This window comes from Suricata suricatta, chromosome 13 (genome assembly GCF_006229205.1).
Source record: "Suricata suricatta isolate VVHF042 chromosome 13, meerkat_22Aug2017_6uvM2_HiC, whole genome shotgun sequence".
Lineage (NCBI taxonomy): Eukaryota > Metazoa > Chordata > Mammalia > Carnivora > Herpestidae > Suricata > Suricata suricatta.
The window spans coordinates 89,636,757-89,659,192 of record NC_043712.1 but is presented as its reverse complement, the minus strand read 5'-3'; the positions used below and the strand labels follow the sequence as shown (position 1 = coordinate 89,659,192).

The following is a 22,436-nucleotide window of genomic DNA, read 5'->3' as shown; positions in this document are numbered from 1 at the left end:
GGCTTGTGCTCACCGCTGCCATGTGGCCACAGCAGGCTGGGGCCTCCCACGATGGCTCAGCCCACCCTGGCCAGACGCACCTGCAGGAGCACGGAGGACACAGGAGGGGAGATGGGGGCTCAGCCCCGAGAGGGACAGAAAGAGGAGGTGCTGCCCACCAGGGGCCCACCAGGCCGGCCGCAGCTCGAACCTGAGCGCCAGGCTGCACTACTGAGCTGAAGCTGCACACAGCTTATCCTCCGTCGAAATCCAGCTCACGTCCTGGAAGACCACGCACTCACAGTGGAGACTAGCTCACTCCGTGCTCACCGCCCCGCCCCCGGAGCACTTCCTCACTTTCCACAGAGGACAAGCGAATGCTTGCTCAGCCCTCCACCAGGAGCACCTAGCCCTCTGTCCTACGTCACTCTGCTTGGGGTGCAGGAGGCGCTCTAACACGCGTGACGCAGCCTGACACGGCCACCTGGGGCAGAGCCACGGCCTGACACCAGCCAGCTACCACAGATTTGCACGGCAGGACCCACAGGCCTGAAGGCCGACCGAATGGAGGAATGGGGCAGCTTCCCCAGTGGCCAGGGCCGGCTCGGCCTTCCCAGCTCAGGGTGACGTGTCCGCGGAGCGGCCCCCATGGGCGCTGAGGAGTCGCGTCCCACCCTGCTTGGGTGCCAGAAGCCATGACACAGCCTCCCATTGTGGCGCCGTGGGCAGCCAGGCGAGGCGTGCGCTGCCAAGCTGGCCCCAGACGCCGGGGGCGGCGAGGGCGCCGCGTGCTGAGCTGCGGGAGCTGCGGACCCAGCGGCTGTGCCCGGCCCACACCTGCTGGAGGCTCCGACAAGCTCCGACCGGCCAGCACCCAGCCTGGTTTTCCCCAAAGTCAGCATCTCCTCCCAGAGAGCCTGTCAACAGCAGCCCTGACGATGGGCACAAGGTGCACACCTGTGATACCCCAACAGGGTACAGGCCAGGCAGACACGGTGGGACACACGGGGACCCCCCAGACCTCAGCTTCCTCATCGGCAAAGTGGGTGTGATGACAGGGCTGGCCCCAAAGCCGCCGGCACCTGCCCCGCACGCTCACGCCTCAGCCCCCGGCTGCCCTGAGGGGAGTGTGGAGCAGATAGAGCCCTTCGAAGAGGAAAGTGTGCAAGGGCGCACGGAGGACAGAGAAGCACCTTTGTCCTTCCAGCCAGGCCTCTGCTCCCCCCCTGCCCGCCCCTGTCCACCCCAAGACAGAGTGAGGCTTCCCATGTGGATGTGTGTGGAGGCAGGGGTAGGGGACAGACATGGCAGGGACACTCCTGTTGGAAGGTTCCACAGCAGGGCTGACACTCTAGGTTTGGGTGGTGGGGGAGGAAGAGCAAGGAGAGACAGGAAGGAGCATCAGGAGAGGGACCCCAGGGACCAGCCTCACCTGGGTGCTTGTGACAGCCAGAAGGGGAGGGACGCAAAGGGGTCCCACGGGTGGGGGCTCTCTCCTCCTGGTCCCCCACTGCCCTCCTCCCAGGGGTTTCTAGGGAGGTGCCGGGTGACCTGGGCCAGCCCGCCATCTCCAGGTAGGCACCGAAGCTGGTCTGACCAGACTCCCAGGGCGGGTCAAGCAACGTGTCTCCCGCAGGGGCTCTACTGCACATGTGGAGGGGTAGAGGCCGAGACAGGACACCGGGGTGGAACTAACTATACATAAAACACCAGAACTGAGTTCCTAGGAAGCCCTGTGCCCAGAGCTGCAGCCACCAGGAAGGGAGCTGGCTCTGGGGAGGGAGGCTGGGGCGCGGCCCAGGACCAGGAGGCACCTCCTCCTGGGCGTGCAGGGCCCCCAGAGCGCCGGGGCAGGCAGGGGTTCTCCAGTGTCACTGCAGAAGCTGGCTGGGGCAGGCCACCCCCGGGGCCAGTCAGGTCCGGCCCTGCTGCCCCAGAGGAAAGTGCACTTCCTCGTGGGGTCCAGTCCCTCACCCGAGTGAGGCTCCGCCCAGCGGCCCCCTCCACACACCCACGTCCCCTCCTCTGCCTCCAGGCTGTCTTCCGTCCCTGCTTCGGAGCCAGGTGTCCTCCCCCCCAGCTCCCCAACCCCACCTCAAGAGCCCAGGCGGCCCCTACCCATCACCCGCCCCAGCTCGTGAGCAGTGCCTGGCTTCCTTCCAGCAGGCTCCTGGCAGCCCGACGCCACACAGCCATCAAGCCCTTCCTGGCTCCCACCCTGGGTGGCGGAGGGGGGCATAGAATTCTGCTGGAACTTCTCTGTCATTTACACCTGGGCCCAGACACTCGGGGCCCACCATGACAGCCAGGACAGGGCCCACCAGGACACAAAGATCACCTGGGCAGATGATGCCCACGCCCCTCCAACCCAGTCTTGCTTCTCAAGAGCAGCCCCCACCCCTCCACAGGGCAAATCCCTGCAAGCTTTGGGGTGCGCACAGCCCGACTGCCTCCAGCCAGCTGCTGCCCCGCCCAGCTCCCTGGGATGCCACTTCTCCATCTGCAAGATGGGACTCAGGGTCACGTCCCAGGACAGAAGCTGCTCGGGCCCGTCCACACACCGTGCAGAGGTCAGAGGTCAGCACCCAAAAGCTGCCAGCCCAGTGACCCTTCTCCGTGCTTTCCCCACCTGTGAGATGAGAGAAGTATTTGGTTGCCCACAGGCATCTCTCATGAGACAATGAGTTCCGGAGCAGGGCGCAGCTGTCATCCAGGCCACACAGCAGAGGCCACTGGATCCTCACGGGAAGCCAGCCTGGGGGTGGACACTAGGCTGACTGTCCCAGGGGGGCTTGGACAGAGGGCACAGTGCAGCTGGGCATCACTGCATTGGGAGGGAGGCAGGACCGGGCACTGGGAGGCCCAGCTATCCTTGCGGTGGGCTGTCTGCTGGGTGACCCCGCACAACCCACAGCCGCGTCGCCTCACCGCCCGGCAGCAGCCACGAGGCCAGAGCCAGCAAAACAGTCATGGGAGCCGGGTACAGACGGGGCTGGCAGTGGCAGGGATGCCACCTGGTGGCAGCAGAGAGCCTCCGCCACACCAGGGCATGCATGGGGCAGCAGGCGGGGCCTGCAGAGCAAGGCGGCAGAGAGTGCGTGGGGGTGGGGCGGCGCAGGCTCCCTCCCGAGGCCCCACCGAAGCTGCTCTTGCGTGGGCCTGGCTGAGCTCACTTCCTGACGCCCAAAGCCGGGAGTCAGCAGGTCACCGGGGCTCTCCCGACGGCCCACACAGGCCCTTCTGGAAGAGGCAAAGAGCAGCACAGACTGGCTGGGTGCGTGCCTGCACTGCCTGCACTGCCTGCACTGCCTGCACTGCCTGCCCCGGGCCAGGGGCCTGGCTAGCAGTGAGGCTGAGACCCCTCAGGGAGGTCAAACCCACATTCCCAGCCACCCCTCCTCCCATCTCAAGCCGGGTGATCCCGTGGGAGGAAATGAACTCATGCACTCCGGCTCCACACATCCGACCACAGCCTGCCTCCTGGATCTAAGCCATGCTCCCCCCAGGCCCACAGGCCTCGATGACCTCGACCCCAAACCAGCGGGGTGACTGCTCCCCACTGCTGCCAGGCCCTGGGCTCAGTCCTGAACCTCGGCGGAGTCCCCTCCCAGCCCTGTGGGATCCCAACTGCCCCGCACCCTTATGTGGGAGAGTGGAACTCCACACTGGCCACCACTCAGAGCCGCCTGGCCATCTGGTCACCCGTCACTGCCGCCCCCCACCCCCCACCCCAGGTAAACAGAGGGCAGAGAGTGTGTCCCCCTGCATTCCAGAGCAAGCAAGGCCCTTTCCCCTCCCGACGAGAACCCAGCGGTCCCAGGGCCGTGGCCCAGATGGCAGCTCCCACGGACTCCCTGCTGCTGGCCGGCCCCGTCTAAGGACAGCAGCACAGCGCTCTACCTCCCTGCCCTCCCGTCTCCGCCCGACTTGCTGGGTACCTCCTTCAGCTCCTGCGCCACAGACGCCAGGCGCTCGCTCTCCGACTGCGTGTTGGTGAGCACGTTCCGCAGCTGCTTCAGCTCCGTCTGTAGCTCCAGCACCTTGCGCACATAGTACTGCTCCTTGGAGGCTGACTCCTGGATCAGACTCTCCTCCCGGCTCTCGCCGTCTGCGGCTACCTTCTTGTGGTTCGTGTGCGCCTGTCCAAACGCCTGCGTGGAGACCAGACACTCTTAAGAGCGATGCTAGGCAGCCCTGCAGCCAGACACCCTGGTTGGGACGGTGCTGCTGTAAGTGTGCAAAGCTGGACATCAGGGAAGGACGTGACCAGACACAGCGGAAGCTGGACAGGGACTGCTGGACATCTAAGGGCTACACGGGGCTGCAGGGCTACTGGTCAGGTGTAGCTGATGGCCGAGTGGGACCAGGCTAGGGAAGGACCCAGGCCCAGTCAGGGGAGGAGCTGGGGCTCAGTGAGACGAGGTGGGGCCAGGACCCCAGCCCCACTCTGTGTAGCACACTCTTTCTTGGAAGTCAGGCTGCTGAGCCAGGGACAAGGCAGAGAGCTCCTGCCCTAGGCAGGTCTGAGGTCCACACAGTGCTGCTCTACCCCACTCTGACCCCTCGATTCACCCATCCTGGGAGCGTGGGGACCCAGGCCAAGTGAGGGGACAGGAATGTGAACAAGGATACTCAGAACCGGTGGGCAGACCACTACGTGTGCCCCAGCTAGGAAACCCCACCCACCTGCCAAGACCTGGGCAGAAAGCTGAAAGTACCAGAGGGGAGAGGACACTGCCATCCCCACCCCCAGACCCAGAGAGGGCTCTGGGCTGCGACAGGCAAGACGGTACCAAGCAAGGCAGCACTGCACCCAGGCTCTGGGAGGACACCCAGGGGTGAGTGCAACCTGCCGTGGCCCCCGCTGCCAGGATGTGACCCTCGAGGCCCTGCGTTGTGTCCTCCCCAGCGGCCCCTTCCCCCCTGGCCACCCCATGCAGACTCTTTGCAGGGCTCCCGGCTCACGGAAGAAAAACAAAATCCACAGAGGGCTGCTGAGGAAGAAGGAAGGTGATGTCTTTGTTTCCTGAGAGAAACAAGAGCATTTTCACTTATTTGCTATTCTAAACAAAGTACAGAGTTCTGTCCAAGAAAACACTCGGGAAAATATGCGTAAGGAAAAGGGTGTTACTGAGCAAGACCAGTTCCGATCTGAAAACTGAAAACGTACAGTGGGCGGGGACAGGCTAGACGGGGGGCGGCCTCCTTCCCAAGGGCGAGGACGGGTGCCGCTCATCTGCCCCCGGCTGCCTACACAGCCTGCTCCAGGAAGGGGCGTCTTTTCAAACCAAGCCAGCTCAGCTCCGTGCTTCCTGATGCTGTCTTCCTGTGGCCCAGTCCCAGGGGAAGAACAGACAGAGCACAGACTCCTGTCCACACGCATCCTGCGTGACAGCCCCGACCCCCAGCCACACAGTGGCCTTGGAGTGCCAGAAGCTGCCGGCTTCTCCTGGGGCAGGTGCCCAGCTGACAGGTCTCTCCAACTTCCAGACAAGCCAAAGGGGGCGACCAGGGCAGAGCACACTCGTGAACCTCAAGCTGGAGCATGGACGTCTCACCAGGTGTTGGGGCGACCACCAGAGGCTGTCCTGAGGCAAGATGGCTACACGCTGTGACACATGCAGGCATGAGCACATGCAGGTCCAGGCCTGCCGGCCTCGGCCCAGCCCCCACCCCGCCCATGAGCACAGAGGTGGCTTTTCAGACACAGCAGAGCTGGAGGCGCACACCTCCTGCTGGGCTGTAAGACAGTAAGAGGGCCTGGGCCTGGCTCCCCTGTGCAAAAGCTACAATTAACTGAAAACTTCATGTGACTAAGCAATGACTTTCAAGTCACTGGACATCAGGCAGCGAGGGGCAGGGTATGGGTGAGCTCCATGAGAGCCCTCGGCCCGCCCACCAGGGGATTCCACCAGGGGAATCTTGACCATGGTGCATGGTGCAGAGAGACGGTGGTGGGCAGGCAGGCTGACCTGGGGTGAGGTGGTGCTGCAAGGTGACGGACAAGGCAGCACGGTGGCCAACCTGCAGACAGAGGGGACAGTCGTGCACACCTGCGAGAGTGCCGGCAACTGGGCCGTGCAGAGGGACGGACAGAGCAGTCCCGCTGCTCCCCTGGTAGAAAGCAACACTTGTTTCCAGCAGCCGCAGGGGAGCCGTAAGCCCCCGGGCCAGCCCAGTGGCGCTGGGGAGCGCTCTCGGGCCGGAGCAGTGAGGCACGGGACACACGGAACCGCAGCGCCGTCTCCCAGCTCCGAGGAACTGGCAGTGTGAGCGAAGGGAGACCCGTCCGCAGCGATGGGGTCAGGCTGCTGCCCGGCACACTGATTTCTACAGGCTCAGGAAGCCGACCAAACACTGTGGGGCCGGGACCCGGGAGACACGGAGGGTGGAGTGACAGAATGACATAAGGAGGCACTGGATGGGCTCACCAGCAGAAGAGAAGATTAGGAAACAAAATAATGGCTGAAAAATTCCCAAATCTGATGGAAACTAGAAATCTACCAACAGTAGCAGCCCTGAGCACAAGCAAAATGAAAAAAGCTACATCGAGACACATCACAAAACTGTTGAAAACCAGTGATGCAGAGAAAACACCAAAATCTGGGGAAGACACACTTGAGGTCATATAGAAGCACCTGAGGTGCTGGCAGATGTCTGACAAGCTGGGAGACGTGCAACATCTTGACAAAACAAAACAAAACAAACCTATTAACAGAGAGCTCCAGCCAGTGGAAACTTCAGGAAGAGAGGTGAAATAAGACTTCAGACAGACAAGTGCTGAATTTATCACCAGCGGACTTGCATTACAAAGACATTAAAGAAAATCCTTCAGGCAGAAGAAAGTACCAAATGGAAATCTAGATTTAGGAGGAGGAGGACGGAAAGTGACAGAAATGATAAGTATGGAATAAATACAAAAGATTTATTTGTCTCATTAGTTAAGTCCCTTTATAAGACAATTAACTGGAGACTCAATGCAACCCCTATCAAGACTCCAATGGCCTTTTTTGCAGAAATGGAAATTCATGTGCAATTGCAAGGGGCCCAGAATAGCTAAAATAATACTGAAAACAAAGCAGGAAGACTCAAGTTCCCTATTTCAAAACTTAATAGGGGCGCCTGGGTGGCTCAGTCGGTTAAGCATCCGGCTTCGGCTCAAGTCATGATCTCACGGTTTGTGGGTTCAAGCCCTGCGTCGGGCTCTGTGCTGACAGCTCAGAGCATGGAGCCTGCTTCAGATTCTGTGTCTCCCTCTCTCTCTGACCCTCCCTGCTCTCACTGTCTCTCTCCATCTCTCAAAAACAAATAAAAACGTATATTAAAAAAATTTTTTTTGAAACTTATTACAGTGATCAAGACAGTGTGGTACAGGCATTAGACAGACAACACAGACCAATAGAACAGAAGAGTCCAGAAATAAACCCTCGCATATGTGGTCAATTGATTTTTGACAAATGTACAGAGATAATTCCGTGATGAAAGAATAGTTTTTCAACAAATGGTGCTGGACAAACGGACATCCACCTGCAAAAGAATGGAGCTGAACTCCTACCACACATCGTACACACAAATTAACCCAACACAGATCGGAGATCGAAATTAAGTGCTCAACCTACAACGCTCAGAAGAAAGAACAGGGATAAATCCTCGTGACTTTGTTGGCAACAGGATCTTAACCTGTGAAAAGACAACCTACGATGACAGGAGAAAATACTTTCAAATCTTGTTTTTGATATGGCTACAATGTCTAGAACATACAAAGAACTCCTGTAACCCGAAAATAAAAAGACAAACAACCCAATTAAAAATGGACAAAGGATCTGAATAGACATTTCTCCGAAGAAAATAAACAAGCAGCCAGTACGTTCATGAGAAGATGCTCCATATCAGTAGACATGAGGGAAAGGGAGTCAAAACCGCAAGACGGCCCCGCACACCCACAGGACAGCTGTGATAATAAAGGGGCAGGGCAACAAGTGCCAGCAAAAATACGGAAACACCGGACCCCCTCATGTGTTGCTGGGGGGAGTGTAGAACGGTGCAGCTCTGGAAAACAGCCCAGCAGACCCCTGAGAAGTTAATCACAGAGTGCCATACGGTCCTGCAATCCCGCTCCTGGGTACGGACCCACGAGAAATGAAAATAGACATCCGTACCAAAACGTGAACACGAATTTTCGTAATAGCCAGAAAGTGGAAACAACCCAAATGTCCACCGATTGACAAATGGACAAATAAAATGTGATCTATCCACACAATGAAGTATTACTTGGTAAATTAAAAGAAATGGATTATTGGCACCTGGTATAACACACGTGGACCTTGAAAATATTCTGTTCCGTGAGAAAAGCCAGTCAAAAAGGACCGCGTACTGTAGGATTTCCTTTATGTGGAATGTTCCCAATGGACTGCAAGCAGATAGGCGGTCGCCCAGGGCTGGGGGCGGGGCTGGGAGGCCGGAAGGGGAGACAAGCTCGGGTTCATGGCACCTTTTTGGGCTAGTGAAGATGCTCTAAAGTTTGGTTTTATATGAATGCACAAGTCTATGGAAACACTAGAAGCCACTGAACTGTACATTTTTAGGTCATCTCTACACACAACATGGGGCTCAAATCCACAACCCTGATCAAGATTCACAAGGTCCACTGACTGAACCAGTTGAGAGCCCCAGAATTGTGCCATTTAAATGAGTTAACTCATGGTACGTGAATTATATAGATAAATAAAGCTGTTAAAATAAGACGTTTAAAAAAGAGGCTGGAAAAAGATAAACTATGCCAACATTATTCAAAAGAAAGCTGGAATGCCTCCATTAATATTAGACAAAGTAGATTTTACCACAAAGAACATTATCAGAAACAGGATTATTTCATAATGAGGCCACTTTACAAAGAAAACATAATTCCAAATGTATAAACACCTAATAACAGAGCTTCAAAATATATGATAAGCAAAAACTGATACATTTTGCAAGAACAAACAAATCCAAATTTATAGCTGGAAGACTTCAAGGCTGTCACTCAGCGATTCAGACACCGAGAAGACAGAGCGTCAACGCGGACACAGAAGACGCAGACAACACCCAGACGGACCTGACCCGCCAGCCGTGTGTGGAGCCGCACCCAGGAGCAGGGGCACCACCTTCTTCCCAGGGGCAGGCAGGAGGGGCACTTAGCCAGACAGACCATGTTCTGGGCCCTATAAAGTAGGTGCTCTGCCCACAGGGAATTACATGAGAAATCAGTAAGATGTGTTTCAAAACTCCCTAAGTATTTGGCATCTAAATAACACACTTCTAAATAATGCATCCTCAAAGATGAAATCAGAAAGAAAATACTTTCTAAGTATTTTTTAGCTGAATAAAAGTGAGACCAGTATGAGAATTCGTGGGATGCTACGAAAGCAAGTACTTAGGAGGATATTTGTAGCACTAAAGGACTATTTGGAAAAAAAGAACAATCCAATCAGTAACCTTAGCTCCCGTCTTAAAAACGAGACCAGGGGCTGCGTGTGAAGCTGAAGGTGCAGCTCGAGGCCCTGCAGTGTTAAGCTGGTAAGAGCCCGGGGCTCACCCCAGCTCACCGTGCTGGCTCTCCTCCAAGGCTTTGCCCGGCCGGTCCCAGGGTTTCCTCCAGGCCGAGTCCTGCCCGGCGGCTGCCCAGCCCCTACCTCCATGTCCTAGCAGTTCCGGTTCCCTGGGACTGAAGGCAGACCCCAGAAACCCCGCTGGAGCAGGGTTTGCACCCGCCACACAGGCTGTGGACGGTGGGTCTCGGGGCTTCTGATGAGAGGTCTGCCAGTCACGTGGTCTCCCTTCTCAGCCACGGTGCATTTACTCGATGCTAAACAAACACTGCATACAGCGTGGGTGGGGGACGGAGACAGCGAGAGTCACACCCTAAGATCCTCCTAAGTGCTCACCCTCTGGGGGTGGGTGTAGTCGAACAAGTAACTACTCAGGAAAACAACAGGTGCTAACACTAAGCACACGCCCATTCTTGGACCCTCGATTGCCACTCCTACTGGAGAAATACACGTGTGTATGAAAAGATATGTTTATAGGAGTGTAATTTACAAAAGCCCCAAACCAGACAGTTCCCAGAGGTCTGTCAACAGAAGGAAAAGCTGTGACCCAGCCCGGCACCTGATGGAAGACTACACAGCCACGAAAACAGGCACGCGGCTGTTCCAGAGACCAGAATGCTGAATCTCACAGAGCACGGGAAGAAGCCAGACACGAGAGAGGGTACTGTGTGACTCCACACCCCCCCCCCCCCCCCCCCCCCCCCCCCCCCCCCGCACAGCTCTGCGAGGGCAGCGAGGCGGCTGCAGGCCGGTTCTCGACCTGGGCACTCCTCGTGCGGGTGCGCTCGGCTCACGACCGCTCACACTCCTCAGCTGGGCTCTACACTTCCCCTCAGCAAACAGTAAAAACAAAAACTCGAACAAGAGCACACGAAATCCAAAATAGAAAAGATATAAAGAAAAATCAATTAAATCAAAAGCAAGTTCTCTGAAAAGGTCAAACTGATAAACCTCTATCTAGCCAGACTACTGGGGGTGGGTAAGGACAGCAGACAGAAATTGCCAGTGTCACGAATAGACAGTGACAGCACTGCAAATCCTAAAGATAATAAGGGATACCACCAGTAGCTTTGCACCAATAAATCTGACAACTTAGTTGAAATGGACAAATTCCCTGAAAGACAAATCACCAAAGCCACTCAAGAAGAAATTGATAATCTGGATGGTCCTGTATCAAAGTGACTGAATGTACATTTAAAAACCCAACAGACAATATTTGGGGCCCAAATGGCCACCCTGATAAACTCTTACTGCACATTTAAGGGAGAAACAAATCCGACTGCACACAAACTGTTCCAGAAAACTGAACAGGAGGGAATACTTCCCAAATGACTTTATGAGACCGGCATCACTCCGTAATTACAACCAAAGACAGTACTGAGAAGATGCAGGAAAATGATGTGACAAAACTCAACATCCATCCCTGATAAAACACTTATTCAAACAGAAGGGAGCTTTCTCAGCCTGAAAAAGGGCATCTTTCAAACAACTTAGGGCTGACATTATTTACCGGTGAGAAACCAGATCTCCCCACCTCTGTTCAACATTGTACTGGAGCTGCCAGCCTACAAGGCAATAAAGCAAGAAAGATCAAAGGCACTCCGACTGGAAAGGAGGAAGTAAAACTATCTTTATTCGCATATCACATGACAGTCGACACTGAAAGTCCAAAAGAAGCCACAAAGAGTTCTCTACTGAGAGTGAGTTTAGGCAGCTGCAAGATACAAGACCCATGTACGAAAACCAAACACTTCCACATACAAGAAATGAACAACCAGAAAATGAACCTTTTAAAAATGCTACTTACAACAGCATCAAAAATAGTAAATGCTTAAATCTGACAGAAGATGCACCAGACGTACACTAACAGCCACGAGACACTGCTGAGAGAATTAGATGAACACAGAAATAAACATTCATTGGCCAGAAGACTCAGTGTTAATGTTAACAATATTCTTACCGCTGTTAAGATGTCATTCCTCCACAAATTATTTCAATTCATCGCAATGCCAAACAAAATCCCAGCATTTTTCATAGAAAGTGACCAGCTGATTCTAAAATTCCTATGGAAATTCCAAGGACCTAGAATAACCAGAATGACTTTGAAAAAGAAAAACAAAGTAGAAGGAGCTGATCTCAGTACTTAGAAAAGCAGCTCATGGCAAAGGGACAATCTTGTAATAAATGGTGTGGGAATTAACCAATATCTATATGCCTTGCGGCATTATGAAAATTAACTTAAGACGGATAATAAGCTTTGGGCGCCTGAGTGGCTCAGTCGGCTAAGGATCTCACTTCAGCTCAAACCACAGTGAGTTCGAGCCCTGCGTTGGGCTCTCTGCTGTAGGTGCAGATGGAGCCTGCTTTGGATCCTGTCCCTCTCTCTCTGCCCTTCCCAACCTGTGCTCTGTCTCTCTCAAAATTGAATAAACATAAAAAAAAAAAGATTGTCTCTTTCTGCCCCCCACTCACATGCGTGCTCTCAAAAATAAAAATAAAATTTTAATCTTTTTATAAAAAGAAGGTATTTCCAGGGGGAAAATAAGAGAAAGTGTTTATGACCTTGGACATGATCTATAAAAACAACTTGGTAATTTGGACTCTTCAAAACTAAGAACTTGTGCTGTCTGAAAGACAAGAGCAGGGCGGACCTCGAGGGCATCAGGCAAAATGAGGCAGATCAGACAGAGATGCTACATAGCCTCCCTTATATGCAGAATCTCAGGAAAACCAAAAGCCATGCTCACAGATACAGCGAACAAATCAGTGGTTGCCAGGTCCAAAGGACTGGAAATAGGTCAAGGGAGGTTTAAAAAAAAAAAAAGGCAATTAAAAGAAAGTTAATTCTACTTAGTTTTTCTTAAGTTCTTTACTTAGGAAATTAACAATGGCAGTGCTGGCAATCAATTATTTTCACATACCTTGGTGAGAAACGTAAAATGCACGTGATTTTTGAGGACACTAGGAACTCATCTTACAGTGATCAGATTAAAAAACCAAAAAACACCACATTCTCCAACTGGACACAAGAAATACGCAAACTCCCGCGAGGTGCTACTGACGCCGCCCACCGAAGGCACACCCAATGTGGCTGATCAGAAAGCTGGCGTGCTCACATGAAGAGCAGACAGGGTAAGACTCCTAGACAAAAAGCAATGCCAGGAATAGAGTAAAAAAATGATAAAATAAGTAATTCACCAGGAAACTTTCTTAAAAACTGTAGTGAAATATACATAACACAAAATCTACCATCTTCACAAACTTTATGTGTACAGTTCAGTAGTGTTAACTACATTCACACTGTTGTCTAACACATCTCCAGCACTCTTTTCATTAAAATAAAAAGACAAGGCATAGACTGAAAGAAAATCTATGCAAATCACAATCTGACAAAGGATTTATAAGCAAAATGTAAGAGCAGTCTAAACTCAGTAAGACACACAACCTTATAAAACATGAGCACAAGAACGGAACAGACACTTCCCCCCAAGAAGCCACATGTATGGGAAAAAATACATGAAAAGATGCTCGGCACGAAAACTCCTGCCTGCTGGCAGCAAACGGGAACCGGCGCAGCTGCTCTGGCAGTTATGTGGCCGATTCTGAGGGTCACGCATTCACCCGAGATAAGGCACAGCCATCAGCTCCTAGGAACTCCTCCCAGAGACTTACTCCTGCAGGAGCTGCGAAAATCCGGAAATCCATAAAGGGACACCTCGGGAAACCTCACGAAAGTGGCGTGGGGAGGCCGGCAGGGGGTGCTCCTAGGCCCCACCAGCTTGGAAGGCGTACAGTTCACTCGATTTCAATGACCCATCAGTAAAGCGGTGTACAAGCATCTACCCAACCTGGAGAACTGGCACCTGGAAGAGGCCGTCCCTGTGCTCACCATCCCCGAGGGGCTGAGGGGCTGAGAGGTCACTCAGCCCACCCACCTGAATTTCTTCTGACCAAAGCACTCCACCCCCCACCCTGCACCCCCTCTAAACCTGCCTCCCCATCCCAAGAGCCATGCAGAGCAGCAGTGCCCACACCTGTGGGCACACTTGTCCTCGAGGCCTTGCCTGCTCTACCATGCACCTGCCAGGCCAGCATCAACTGGGGGCCCCCAAACTTCTCTGGCCAGACAGAGAGGCTTGTCAGGGCTTCAAGGTAGTGTCCGCAGTGCTGTTGTGATGTCCCCCCAGGGGCTGACCCGCCCACTCCTCTAAAGCTGCCCAGGCCCGGTCAGCCCCAACAGGGCCTGGCAAGTCCAGCCTTACTTCAAATTCGTTCCCACCCACGTGGACACTGCACAAACACCTGCAGTCAGGGCCAGACCTGGGGGGGGGGGGGCGGGGGCTGGATTTGCCAAGTGGGAAGGGAGCCCTCAGGGTAAGCTTGAGGCCAGGAAGGGGAGTGGAGGGGGCTAGGATAGAGGGGCCCACAGCGGAGGGAGCGGCGTGAGCACAGGCTGGGCAGGACTAGGTCCAGGCCCTCTACACCCATCCCTAGCACAGCCAAATTGACACACGGAATGGACCGGGACACAGGCGTGGGGTCTGTGCCGGTGGCTCAGCTCTGTCCCCTGGGTGAAGGAGTCCATAAACAACAAGCGTAAAACACTGTTGACCAGACCAGATTGGCGACCCGACACGGCCCTCGAGCAGCAGTCTGCTGACCCCTGGCCTGAGGTCAGCACCTCCCCGCCATCCACTTTCTGTGGCTCGTTAGAGTCCAGGGCAGAGCAGGGACATGCGTGGGGACAGGCTGGAAGGATGAGGGTGCTCCAGGTGGGGAGACGGGGGGAGGAGCCTTGGACAAGAAGCCCCCTCCTCCCCAGCAGTGGCAGACCCTGGCCCCGACCAGTAGGACAGCAGGGCCGAGCACGGCAGTGCCCACTCAGTGCCCTGAGTCTGGGCAAGTGTCCCTCTCGCTAAGCCCGCCACACGCTGGGCTGCGTGCAGCATGCCTGGCCTGGTGCTGGGCAGCAGGTGGACCAGGCCCGGAGAAACACTGACCCTTAGCTCTTCAGCTCGGGGCCCAGAAACAGGTCCGAGTGGGGAGACAGGCAGGGCCCAGCCCGGAGGGGAAGGCCTGCAGCAGCAGCAGCAGGGCAGGAAGCAGGCCACCGGGTGGGGCTGCTCCGGAGGAGCTTCCTTCCTTCCTGGACCAGACTCGTCAAGGCGCGCGGCACAGGACGCGCCAAGCCTTGCCCACCTTCCCCTGAAGGGCTGCCAGCCTGCGCCAGGACGGGGGCGTCCCAGGAGTTCCCAGGTCCTGCCTGTCCCAACCCTAAGACCCCCTTCCCGCACAGCTTTCTGCCCCCACGCCAGCTGTGCCCCAGCTGGGGGGCCTCAGAATGGCCAGAATCACTTCCTCAGTTCGCTAAGTCTCCAGCAAGTGGGGAGCCCCTAAAGCATCCCTCACCTCTTTTCTGGTTTAAAATGGTGCGCCCTGGCAAGTGGCTTCTTCAAAGCAAATGTGCACCACCAGCCCTCCAAGCGGCACCCTGCTGTGGAGGGCCTGCACCCTTGGGAGCCACGCGGAAGAAACAGCACCTCAAGTGCAGGCCAGCCGGCTGCAGTGTGTGCTCAACAGATGTCGAAGGACTGACAGATTCCCGGTCCAAACCGGTCCGTGCAGGCTCCAGCACTCTGGCCAGTCTCAGGGGGTCTGCTGACATGGGGTGACACTCTGACACGGGCATTTCGCTGTGGCCAGCTTCCCTACAGTGCCCGGCAGCGCCACAAAGCCCTGCTCCCATGAGAGCCTCATCAAGCTCAAGACAGGGCTCAGCCTGTGAACTGGACACAGGTTCAAGCTCCATGACTTTATCACGGGATAAAGGTTTTACAGCATTAAGGGAGTAAAGTCTCCGTCTCAGATGGACCAAACTTATCCACACCAAATTCACTGGCCCAAACAGCCTGGCACTAATTACTGAACACTGAAAGAGCGTGCCAACCAGACCAAGGTGGGAGACGGGGGGCGCTCGCTCAGTGGCCTGCAAAGCAATCAGAATCGCGGCCACAGAGAGAAGACGCTACAGCAGGATGAAGGGCAAAGAAATACACACTAAAAAAAAAAAAAAAAAAAAAAAAAAAAGCAAGCAAGCTCATGTATTTTCTCCACCTGGTGACGGTTTCATCCAGGCCATCAGTCTGCATGGGGCACCGATCTCCACGTCAGGTGGCCATAAGCTGGTTCCCCCGCACACCCCAAACCTCTAGAAACCTTCACTCCAGGGGCCTCTGGAAGCAGAGCTGCACTTCATCGTGAGGATTGTTCCATTTGCCTTGGGAGCACAAAACCGGGGGCACCACCTCCATTCAGTTTTAAAACTACTGACTGGGCGCCCTCCAGGCATCAGCATAAGCAAGCACATCCAGTAAGCTGGCCACACCGCATGTCAGCAGGTGACCTACGGACATTACTGCCACAGACGAATGGGAAGGAAGGAAGGAAGGAGGGAGGGAGGAAAGGAGGGAGGGAGGAAAGGAGGGAGGGAGGAAAGGAGGGAGGGAGGAAAGGAGGGAGGGAGGAAGGAAGGAAACCGCCTAATCACTAGGACCTAGCCTCTCCTCTCAACCAAAGCTCTACAAAAATGTGCCAGCTAGCTTTCCTTCATAATGTCACAAAAAGAGCATGAGTAGCCATAGTAAATGCACCTAGACAGATCTAAAATGAGAGCTAATGTTAACCAAGAGCAGAGCAAATTAATAAATAATGGACAAGCCCAGCGATCTTGCCACTTAAAAGGACAAAGGAACCTCTTACTACATTTTCCAGAGCCTAAAAGAAGCTGGAGGAAAGGCGATGATGTCATCTAGAAAATGCACTAACGAACGGACACCTACAAAAAGGTCATTTAGAGACCTCCAATCCCCTCAAATGAAACTGTTAGCTTAGGAATACATAATAAAAAACTATATTCTCAATATAAAAAATGTAACTCTCCAATACCATCTTAACTAGAAACACAAGACTCAGTCGAAGAAAAGGACTCCTATGCTAACAAGAGGGCTGAACCGGGGAGGAGGGTGAGCGCCAGGCGTCCACGAGGAGCATGCGCGGTGCCGCCCGGGCACCACCACCGCAAGGAGCATGCGCAGGGCCGCACAGGCGCCTCCACCGTGGGGCGCGAGGAGGCTGCTGCAGATCCTCTAGGGTCACTCCGGAGGAACGGGGAAATTTGTCGGACCACAAGCAAGCAGAAAGACTCTCTCCCTTACCTCCCGAAAAACGTGACAGGTATGATTCACATACCATACCATTCATCCTTTTCATGTGTACAATTCAGTGGATTTTCGTATATCTTCAGGGCTGTGACCAGCGCCACTACTTCTGCATTCTCGGCCCCCAGAAAAGAAGGCCTCACCCCTTTAGCGGTCACTCCCCAGCTCCGCTCCCCTATCTCTGCAGATCTGTCTAATCAGGACATTTCCTATAAAGGGAACCACACACCCTGCAATCCCCGGGACTGGCTTCTGTCACCGAGCATCGCGTTCCAAGGTTCGTCCACGTGCAGCGCGTGTGGCATTTCGCTACGGGGCCACCGAGAACAATGCTGCTGCCACACTGGTTTCTGTATTCGCACTGTTTTCAGTCACCTTGGGTTACACGCGGTCACACATGGGCGCGAACCCCTAGGTCACATGGTGACGTCGACAGCTTTGAGCAGCCGCCAGAGCAGCGCCACCACCTCACTTTCTGAGCGAGTGTGGGCTTGGATCTCTCCACGTCCGCATCAGCACTCGCTGCGGCCTGTCTCTGATGGGCCATCAGGGGGCATGCGGTGCCCTCCGTTCAGGAACCACTAAGGGTACCCGCTGCCGCTCTCACCAGCGCACTGCGCGGAGCCGGTCCACTTAACACCCTTCTCTAAGTCCTCAGGATGATTCAGTTCCTCAGCTGCCACTGGGGTTCCCACCCACCCCAGCCCCTCGGCCTCTCCTCCTGCTGCCGACAAGGGGAGGACAGGCACCCAGACTGTACATGCAACTCCAACACATCAGACGCCCCACAGAAAACCTGGTGACAGTCTGAACAGGCTCTTCTCAAAGGAGTGTCTCCCAATGGCCAGTCAACACAGGACCGGGAACAAGGTCCTGGAAGGGCTGGAGCCAGCAACCAAGCACGGCCTTGGGGACAGATGTCCCGGAGCAGAGCGGCTCGAAGGCCCAGCCTGCAGCCCTGCTCCCACGCACCCGGTCCCCTCGCCAGGCCTCTGCACCCTTCCAGCTCTGACAGGGTTGGGGATGTCACACATGGGACCGTGTGGCAAGGCAGTGGCCAGGGCCTTGCACACTTCACAGTCTGTGCCAACGGGAGCCCATCAGCCTCCTTCTCAGGGGAAAGTTCTTGCACAGGTGAGAAACTGCACCCTAAGAGCAAGTGCCTCCCCATCACTCCTGGGTGGGGGTGGGGAGGGCTGCCAGAGGAGGCAGAACCAACACGTGGCCCTGGTTAGCTGCCCATGCCTCAAAGTCACCTGGGGAGCCACACAGCTGTTCGCAGGGGCAGGCACACCTGCCAGCCGGCCCTTCCTGGTCTCAGGCTCTCGGGCCTGGAATCCGGAAGGCTGCTGTTTACCGGGGCAGCCTGCTAACCCCCAGATCAGCCCCATTTCACACGACCCGTGGAGATTATCAGCCTCCAGGCCTACGGCCCTGCAGCCCCAGGCACCGGGAAACTGAAGAAGAGCCCAAGGAGGGCCTGGCCCTTCTGCCAGGAGACTAGAGTGGCTGTGCTGGACAAGGGCACACGGATGCCACCCACGGGAATCACCAGGAAAGGCGAGAGTGCAGCTGCACACAGAGCCTCGCACACCAGCGACCCCAACATCACTGCAGCCGCAGACCAGTGGGCTGCAGGGACCAAGGACCAGGCGGGGGACAAAGCACCTGCTGGGGCAGCCACAGAAGTACAGTCCTCAGTCTCCTTACAGGTAATCTGTGCACCAATTTCAAGACAGGGCTGCTTACAAGACAGGATCATCTGGACAGCAGCCAGAGTCGCTCTGGATTCTTTTGTCTCTTAAGATCAGAGGCCACCCTAATTAATACAGCCCACCACCAGAAGAGGGGCTGAGCCCCACCTCACTGGATCCCAACACGGGGGCGAGACTGGAAAGCCGGCAGGAGCAGCTTCCCAGGAGCCTCCAGGGAGAGAAGCCATGGAAGGAAGGGACAAGCTCCCACACGAGCATAGAATCTGGAGGGCTGGACACAGCCCTGGGCTACCTCTCAGGGCCAGGGTGCCACCAGAGATCCAAGAGGCCTGGCAGGGTGAGGGCAGGACCCACCCTGGGACCTCCCACCTTCCTGTGAACCCCTTGGTCTCGCACCACCCTAAGGCCAGTTCACAGAGAGTAGAGCTGGGTGAGGAAGGACCTGAACCCCCAGATATGCAGTGTGGGCCAGGGCGGTGGGGGAAGCAGGTCTGGCCCATGGGAATGCAGGTACCTGGGCCCAGAGCATGCCATGCCTGGCACCAAGCATGCACCTCCCCAGTGGGGAGCCCATGTCTGGCAAGTGACAGGTACTCAGGAGGACAAGGAGGACATGTGGACACTGCGGGGGGAGGGGCCCACACCAGAAGTGGGTGGGTGGGCCTATGACAGGTCCAGGGGATAGACAGGAGCTAGGTGGTCTGCAAGGAAGGCTGGAGGTACTGTGGGTCGTGGGGGTTTGCCAGGGAGTCTCCTGGGGGTTCTGGGGGAGGAGGGCAGGCCTCCTCCTGGGAATGGGGGCAGATGAAAGCTACAGGCATGCTCACACAAACTCTGCCTGGCTGATGACCCTCATCCATCAGCCCAGCCCTGTCCTAGGCCCAGGAGATCCACGTGTGACATCTGTCCTCCTTCAACCCACCCTGCCCACTACGTGGCTTCTGGCCTCAGTTTCCCCTTGGGGCACCTGCACACTGGCTGTGGGGATCAGAAGAACCAGAGCTGAGGACTGACACCTGTATGGGAACAGAATGTGGTTGCCTATGGACAGCTGTGACCCCCCCACCCCACCCCCAACCAAGTCCATCCCGTCCGCCCACATTTGTCCCGTCGCCAACCATGCACCCCAGCTGCTCTGGGCAGCATCCAAACATTAAGCTGCTTTTAGAAAACTGGGAATCCACTCCTGGGCGGTAGGGATTTAGCCAGAATCGGGCACATTTAGAGAAGATTATACCCTAATTGCCTCAGTGTCAGCAGGCAGGCTTCTGGCCAGCTGAGCCTCAGTGCTGGCAGTGGTCCCCTAGGACCCCAGCTCCGCCACCCAAGGACCCAGAGGGCAGCCCTAGAGCCAGGGGACAGGCCCTGGTGTCCCCACAGCAGCTGGCTGCGCTGTGCAAACCTCACTGTCCAGGATGGCCCAGGCTGGACACGCCAAGCCCGCTCCATCTCTCCTCTCAGCACATGCTCTGTTAGCAGCCCCATGCAGGGAGGGACACCCAGCAAGCCACATGGTCAGCAGGACCCAGTTCTGGAACCTGGGGACAGATGTGTCCACACCTGTGGCCAGGGCAGGGGAATGGGTCTCAGGCGCAAGTATCCCCCACATCCGGCACTCTGCCATGGTCACCCAGGCAGAGATGGCCCCAGGTGCCCCAAGGAACTGATGCAGGATCACCTGCCACGAGAGGCACCCACTCCCCGAGCAGAGCTGACACAGCTCTGCCTGTGAAGAGACATGAGACCCTCCCAGGAGCACAGCCAGGACCCTGTGCCACAGCCGGGTCCCCAACCCCGCCTCCCTCCACCCTGCACACCTTGAGGTTCACCAGAGGGGTGAGGCCAGCAGGACCCTCTGTGCTGTCTGTGATGTGCATGTGATCCACTGTCACGGCTCCAGGATGCCACCCCCGAGAGATGGCCAGGGCCAGCTCACAGCCCGTCATGATGGCACCAGCCCTGCACACTGCAGCCCACTGCCACCCTGAGCCCCTGGCCCAGCAGTGCCCCGCCTCAAGCTTCACGGCCACATCTAGGCCCTAACAGCAGGCAGGCATTCCGGACCTCAGCTGGTGCAGGCGCAGGACGGCCCTCCCAGGGGAGGGGAGCACTGCGAGCCCCGAGGAAGAGGAGCGCCTTGCAGCAAGAGCATGTGGGAGCAGCACCTGGGCTGCCCAGAAAGCTGGTGGGTTCTGCAGACCTGCCGGCCAGGAGGAGGCACAGGTGCGCAGAGAGGCCAGGTAAGGCGTCTCTGGGGTGGAGTCCAGCACCGGCACCCAAGGAGGGGCCAGACCTGGGGGCCCCACAGGCTGCAGAGAGGCTCCCAGAGGGTGGTGGGCACCTGAAAGGGCAGCGGAGGCACCTGACACCCAGGTGCATCTGTCACACTTCTGGAGTGACAGAGCAGCCAGGCTCCGCCTGGGGGGAACACCCAGGGGAGACCGGATCCCAGGTCTGACCACTGGCTGACTCCACACCTCTCCCCTAACTGCAACCTGGTCAAGTGCACAGGCCAGTAAGCTAAGCAGCTCACTGGGCTGGTTTATTTGGAATAGAGTCAACCCTGACTGAGCTGAGCCCAAAGGGAAGGAAACTTAAATGGAGATAACCAACCATACTGGTTATTTTTCTTTTTAACCATGTGCATTCCGTTACTTTTTCTCAAGATCAAAAAATAAAGTAAATCACTACCACGGATTGAGGGTGGCCACAACCCACTTCGCCAAGAAGACCTGGAGAGACAGACCCCGGTCAGGGACGCAGTCACACCACAAACCACAGGGCATAGGGAGCACGTGGAAAGATGGAGACCTCATAAAGCAGGACAGCGGGGTGACCACACGGACCAGCGGGGCAGATCGGCACCCACAGAGGCCCACGGACAGCAAATGGGCCCCCTGCAGGGCAGAGGCTGTCCAGTCTCTCAAACAAATGGCACAGCAATGACAGCACCCCACTGCACCCCCCGCAAACAAGTGAGTCCAGGCACATCTGTGTCCTTCCTAAAGTGACTCAAAACCAAGCCCAGACCCAACATGTGACACAGACCTACAGAACTTCTAGGTGAAAACATGGCAGAAAATAGTGATCTTGGGTTTGGTGACCAAGATCTCAGCACTGAAAGCATGGCCTGCACAAGCCAATGGCACTAAAATGAAAACTGCTCTTCGAGAGACCCTGTGGGAGTGAGAAGAGCAGCCCTAGACTGAGAGGCATGACCTGCAAACAGGACTTGCACCCAAACAGAGGAAGAACCATTCTCGATAAAGAACTCCTGAAACACGATAATACGACAGAACTCGAGTTTAAAATGGGCAGAGGAGAATGGCCACCTCACCACAGAGACGCAGACGGCAAACAGGCATGTGAACAGCTGCTGCACATCTGTCATTAGGAAACGCAAATCTCAACAGCACCAAGACAACGCCCCCACTTAGCAGAGTGGCCATACTCCAGGCGGCCACACGGGGGCAGGAGGGTAGTCAGGCTGCAGGGGGCGTGGACAGGCTAGTGGTTTCTTAGGAGACTGTCTGTCCTCTCCCCGTTCAATCCAGCAATCACACGCCCAGGAAGTGACTGACCCAAATGAGTTGAAAATCGGTGTCCACACAGAAACGTACACAGATGTCTACCGCAGCTTTATTCATAATCGTGCAAAACTGGTAGCAAGCAAGAAGCCCAGTTCGAACAGATAAACTATGCTACACCCACAGAAAAACGCACGCAAAAGTAAAATCATTAAGGAACAATCTGACCGTATTTCAAATGGATGAAGCCACCTCACTGAAGGGGATGGGGAACATGATACTCGCTCAAGCAACTTATCTGGAAGGAGGTGGAGCACAGAAGACCACGGGCATATAGGGCCAGGCTGACACGGCCACAGGCAGCAGCCCTGACGGCCCTGTGCGCACCTGTGTGGCGGATGGGGGTTACAG

At 55.8% G+C, this 22,436-nt stretch overlaps 1 protein-coding gene across 5 annotated transcripts in view; it reads right to left on the bottom strand.

The window, feature by feature from the left end:
• The window catches only part of LOC115275723 (inositol-pentakisphosphate 2-kinase), a 115,551-nt gene that overhangs the window by 85,060 nt on the left and 8,055 nt on the right, over positions 1-22,436 (bottom strand). For all 5 annotated transcript variants that reach the window (XM_029919436.1, XM_029919437.1, XM_029919438.1 and 2 more), the window contains exon 2: positions 3,918-4,130. In XM_029919436.1, coding sequence (XP_029775296.1) covers positions 3,918-4,130 — 213 coding nt within the window. The remainder of the gene's footprint in view (positions 1-3,917; positions 4,131-22,436) is intronic.